The following is a 6506-nucleotide window of genomic DNA, read 5'->3' as shown; positions in this document are numbered from 1 at the left end:
CTCCTATCTGAATCATCTGGTTCTTCCATTTTAGAATAAGTCATTTTTTTTTGCCACATATCTAGTTAACTTTATTTTTAATATCCACAAGTACGTGAGGTCATTTTTTATAATTTATATAAAATAATGACTTAAAAGAAATAATATAATTATCATGGAAATTAATTTATATTTTATATAAAATAATGACTTAAAAGAAATAATAAAATAAAATAAAAAAAGAAATACGGTAATAAAATTTTCATGGAAATTAAAGGGAAACAAGTAGCTGGAAACATAGACTTAGATAGGAAAGACTAGTGGTCTGTGTAGAAGTTCCATCCACCGAATCTGCTGGCTGCACCCCCTTATCTATATATAGTTTATTTTATGCATCAAAAGATAGATCCTCACAAGAAGCATACATAGCAACAATCAACAAAAAGTTTACATAAAATGGAAGACAAAGGTTCAACAAAGAAATTTATGGAAGATGATGAAAAGCCATCATATGATGATAACAATATAGATTCACAAATCAAGAAGACCGATGGACCTTCTTCCTCTCATAACAATACTGTAAGTATTATTTATTTGATGTTTGATTATTCCTTACTTATAATTTCCATATTCGATTGCTAACCTAGACAAACTTGATTCATATATATATATATATATATATATATATATATATATATATATATATATATATATATATATATATATAAAATTTCCTTACTTATAATTTCCATTTTTTTTTTCTTTTGTTTTTAAAGTCATACAAATTTTTAGGTGATTACTTATTGGATCTTGACTTAATCAGAAAATCTCATGCTTTACAAGTCGAAGTATCTCATTATTATTGTATAATAATGAATTTTTTACAATTTTTAGGTGAATAACTATTGGATCTATACTTGAGCAAATCTCATGCTTTAAAATTTGAAGTATCTCATTTTTATTGTTTAATGAAATTTTTAGCTAGCTAAATATACAATCAATCATATAGATTGTGGATTATATATATAAAAAATCATATAAATTGTGGACAATATATAATTTATATCATTACACTTTTCACTTATTTTCAATTCTTAAATGATCTTTTTATTTTTACTAACTTGATATTTGCTTTGTAAAAAATGAATACATGAATATCATGCAGCAAGGATCTACTCTTTTATTAAGTTTGAGCCTTAATAACACAACACAACTTCCGCATCAAATTCAAGCAAAGCCTCAAATTCAAGTGAGTAATCTAATCTTCCTAGCTATTGTTATTTTTAATTAATTTTGTAAATATATATTATTAATATATATATACACGATCAATAAAGTGATTTTTGGTGTGATAATTAATTAATGTAATTTTTGTTAGATTGGGAAGCTCCGAGTGAAGCTTGAGGAAGAAAAGAAGGAGAATGAAAATTTGAAAGCAATGTTAAATGTGGTCAACGAACGATGCATTGTTCTTCAAAATCGTTTACTTGTGGCGATGCATATGCATCAAATATCTTCATCGCCTCAAAATAATAACAACTTGCCGGTTAGTTTGACTTCAAATTTGTTTCTTATTTATATCCTTGTTCCTTTATGCTAAAAATAAAATAAAATATTATTGTGTATAAATATAAGATCCTAAATTTAACAGTATTTGGATGAGATGATAATGAATATTACAGTTTAATCAGAGATTTTAATTCAGATTCAGTCATGTGATGCAGCTATTATAAATATTTTGAGGGAGAATTTTGTCATATATTATGGTCATATCCTTTTAATTAAGGGATTCTATCTTAATTAGTATGTTTATGTGTCTGAAGAAAAAAAAAATTAGTATGTTTAAAAAGTATGTTTAAAAAGTTTCAAGGATGAATGCAGTATTTGATTTTGTTACGAAGTCTCGCATAGATTGTAAGATGGCCGGAACATGTATTTATAAAGTAGAGACAATCCATATCATAAAAAAAAAAAAATAGACAAAACAAAATCCATACTTTATAAATTGATTTCATAAGCATGAGTTAGACTCAATTAATACCCAATTCTATGATGGTATTAGAGTCCCTTCCGCGATCTGTTGAGCCACCTACTATCAGGTTTCTGATCGAGTTATCCACCATTTATATCCGTGCCTCAAGCCCAATAACACTGGGCGTGAGATTATCTGAACATGTGTTTATAAAGTAGAGGAAATCCTCACTTTACAAACCATTTCTATTAGGATGAGTTAGGCCAATATCTAATTTTATGAGACTCATATTCATAATTGCCCTATAAGATATTTGCTAACCCACTTGGGGTTGGTCGAGTGGTGTTGGCTTGGACCCTTGGAGTATGCTCCTCTCAAGGTCTCAGGTTCGATTCCCACTGGTGCCAATTTCGGTGGGCCAAGTCCATACAGAGCAAAAAAACTCTGGCTTTAAATGGGGCCCCCGCAAGTGGGCGGTGGGATTGGTCCCCTTGGATTAGTCGGTCTTAAGGCCGGATACCAAGTTTTCAAAAAAAAGATATTTGCTCTATAAGATTTGCCTGACTTATTTTTTAATTATTGGAAATATATATATATATATATATATATATATATATATATATATATATATATATATATGAAAAGAATTTAATTTATATGCACCGTCGGTGTAAAGATATTTTGCACATGCGTCCAATAATATACAGACACATCATGTATGGTCATTAAAAACACATGATGTGTCACATTCATTAAATGATGTGGCAACGCGTCATTGGGTGTATGTGTAAAAAAAAATTACACCGACGGTGCACAACAATTAAACTCATATGAAAATGACCTCATACCAACTTGGTCAACGGCTCTATATATTTTCAATACATATGTTATAATTAATTATTTAAGTCCGGTTTAGCTACAAAGAGTTAAACACTAACAAATAAACAATAATTAGCGGTTATAATTTTTTGTTGTTTATGTTAGTACCATCATATAGATGCTAAAGAAAATGACATAGAGACTGCATTGTTGTCGATCATCAATAGGTTGCACGCATCCAACATGAATATATATTTTTTTTAGGACAAAATCCAACGTGAATAATTAAACCTTAATTTTGGTGCATGTGGTTAAATAAACTTTCCATTATGTTATTATATGAAGCTAATTAAATATATTAACGATTGTAAATTTTTCTTTATAATTAATTAGAAGGGAAATGGACAAGATGCGGAGAAATCAATGTTACCTACTCGCCAGTTCTTTGACGAACCTTCATCTTCAGATTGTAGCAAAAAAGAAGGATTTCAAAACAATGAAAACAGCATGGGAAGAAACTTTGCATGTGAGAACATTAATGAAGGTGAAATAAATAAAAAAATAGAGGATGAATCATCTGAGGTTAGCTGCAGGAGAGCTAGAGTGTCCATTAGGGCACGATCAGATTTTTCTTTGGTAATGACTTTGTATCTCAATATTTTTATTTTGGTACAATTAATGTATCTCAATTTTAAGCAATACAAATTATATATACATTATACTAATCAATATAATTAATAGAAAAAATAGGATATACATTTTAGATGTAAAATAATTTTATACTATTGATAAAAAATAATTTAATTTATGATTGATCAGGATTTTGACTAATAATGTTCAGATGATGGATGGGTGTCAATGGAGAAAGTATGGTCAAAAGACAGCTAAGGGCAACCCTTGTCCACGGGCCTATTATCGTTGTAGTATGGGAACTTCATGTCCAGTTCGTAAGCAGGTAATTTAGAAAAAATGTTTATAAATAGGAGATATATTTTAATGTCACTACTAAAAAATTTGAGATACCCATAAAAATTTGAAATTTTATTTCTAATTCCTTTGCTAAATATTGCAGACAAAAACTTGGTGATTGATTTTATTTTTTGTCTCTAATTTTCATCTTTCAATTTTTCTAGTAGTGACAATAGTGACAATAATATTTTATCCATGAGTGTTGAATGACATGATTGGAGTTTTTTTAATCACATGTCTTGAGTTCAAACGTAAGAAATTTTACAACTCTTGTTTTTGAGGGTTGTAATACCCAACTTATTCAAAAAGATGATATAATTTACTAAATTGTTTTTATTTTAATCATTGAAGTATAAAAATTGTTATAAATACAAGGTATATTGTTTTAATAATGATACATACACTATTTATTTGGAGTTAAATTTGAAAACAAAATACTATTGTTCCATTATTATGAATTATTTATTTTCTAATGTGAAGCTCAATGGAGAAGATACAATATTTTTTTTCCGATGGAAATGGTATACATATAGATACCTTTCGGACATGCAACAAAGTTAAAATTTTTAGAGAAAATTCTTCATTCATTTGATCTCATAAGACTCATAGATGGATAAGATGATTTTGTTGTATGAGGGTAAAACATAGGATTTCAAAAGCTATATAGGGATCATGTAGCTTTGCATACCTTCAGTAACATTACTAATAAGTATAAGGCTGTGGCAAATTGAGGGATATAGAAGGATTACTGACTAGGATAGCTAAGGAAACTAACTATTGTCATTCTGGGTGGCTGTCTTGCGGTAAGTATGAGTTAAGTCTGACATTGCTTAAAAATATAGGTTCAACACTTTATAAGTGAGAGGATCTATAAACCTAATATAATACCTTAAGGTTTTGGGTTAAAGTGTGGTGTCCAACTCACTTTTATAGTTGTTCTTAAGCTCAATGTAGATGATTTCCCGATTGACTCGTTATATCAAATGTTCATGTGGATGATTCATCGGCTGCCTCTAGTGACCCAACAGGCTGATCCTTGCCTCTATCTCTGGCGGAGTGTACTTACCCCTTTGTATTTTGAACTTTCTCTTATTGTTATTGCGTTTTGTATATAATATATTATTGCCATTAAAAAAAAAACTAACATCTAACATTTATCTATAAAAAATAAAAATAAAAAAGATTTAATAAGGATCAAATATTGAAATTGATTTTGGAGTTTCTATCTTTTAAAATGTTATATGTATATGGATAAAATTTTCTTGCCTAAAGGGTTCACTCAATTATGGTATTTAATTACATTGTATTCAACAGGTACAAAGGTGTTTCAAGGATGAAAGTGTTTTCATCACAACCTATGAAGGGAACCACAATCATCAACTTCCACAAGCAGCAAAACCAATTGCAAACTTAATATCATCAGCACTCAACACATTCTTTACAAACTCATCCACAAGTTTACAATATGGCAACAATCTATCAAACACATTCCTCTTCTCTTCACCATTATCTCCACCAAACTCAAATGCTATAGCTACTTTCTCTCCATCTCCAACATGTCCAATAATTACACTTGATTTTACACTCCCTCCAAGTAATTTCTTGCAATTCAAAAACCACAAACAATCATCATCATTGTTCCCTTTTCCATTGCAAGGTTACCCTCAATCATTTGAGGGTTTTCCAAATATGATAAATAATGAGAGAAAACTTGCTTTGGTTGATGTTGTGAGTGAAGCTATAGCTAAAGATCCTTCTCTTAAGGCAACATTATTTGCAGCTATGTCATCATTCACAAATGGATCAGATCCTTTAAATATTAATAACCTTAGCCAACCTAGTAAGAGTGATTAGGACCCTTGTTCTAGCCTTAAACTTTTTCATTTTATATCTTAGTTAGTTATAAAAAGTTGGATTTGGATCCTCTCCCACTATACAGCGGTGCCATAAAAAAAAATTACTTGTTAAAAAGTGTTATTGCATGCCAAGGTACGTTGTTCTAGTAAAAAAAAGATATTGTTGCACGGATGTATTGTGCGTGAGAATCAGAGTCATATATGGTTTTCAATTGCGGTTATATAGTTACATTACAAATATGTACATTGAGTAAATTGTGTAATAGATGTTGCCACAATTGCGGTTGCGATGCCGTTGTTGGTATCTTTATATGTGCATTATATTGTGCCCAAAATTGAGGTGGTGCCACAATTTTAAACAATGATTGGACTCCAAAAATTTGTAATATAAAGTAAATCAAACAGTGATTGTGGCTTGCCTATGAAGAAAATATATATATATATATATATATATATATATATATATATATATATATATATATATATATATATATATATATATATGATGTATATATACACAGCATACATATTTATATAGCCGAGTTTTATGAGATTGTCTTGGTCTATCTACAACCATAAATGTTGTGTAATTTTCTTTCTTTACTTCATCTCTTCCGTTCAAATAAAAGAAAAAATTTATCAAGCACGAACACCTCTATGATTTTTTAGGACACTTTTTCAAAAAGTTGCAAAGAAATAAATTTGTATCTAATGTCTAAACCAATTGTTTTATTTTATTTTTTTTTGACAAAAACCAATTGTTTTATTAAAAAAAATAATGAAAACAATTTGTGTCTAAAACCGTTTTTTATTTCATCAAATAATTGTTTTTGAAAAAAGAAAAAGGTATTTCCGTAGCCGGGAGTCAAACCCGGAAATTCATTGAAAGAGAATTTACCAAGTGTACTACT

At 29.1% G+C, this 6506-nt stretch overlaps 1 protein-coding gene across 1 annotated transcript; it reads left to right on the top strand.

Annotated features, from left to right (window-relative positions):
• The first annotated feature begins 270 nt into the window (after positions 1-270).
• LOC123909398 (probable WRKY transcription factor 47) lies at positions 271-6003 on the top strand. The gene is made up of 6 exons (XM_045960229.1): positions 271-558; positions 1145-1228; positions 1358-1525; positions 3164-3406; positions 3612-3725; positions 5054-6003. The coding sequence occupies exons 1-6, from the start codon at positions 436-438 to the stop codon at positions 5591-5593; spliced, it is 1272 nt and encodes a 423-aa protein (XP_045816185.1). The 5' UTR covers positions 271-435; the 3' UTR covers positions 5594-6003.
• Positions 6004-6506: the final 503 nt, after the last annotated feature.

This window comes from Trifolium pratense, linkage group LG2 (assembly GCF_020283565.1).
Source record: "Trifolium pratense cultivar HEN17-A07 linkage group LG2, ARS_RC_1.1, whole genome shotgun sequence".
In the NCBI taxonomy this organism is placed as follows: Eukaryota; Viridiplantae; Streptophyta; class Magnoliopsida; order Fabales; family Fabaceae; genus Trifolium; species Trifolium pratense.
The sequence above is the reverse complement of the archived record's forward strand: the minus strand, read 5'-3'. Positions and strand labels throughout refer to the sequence as shown.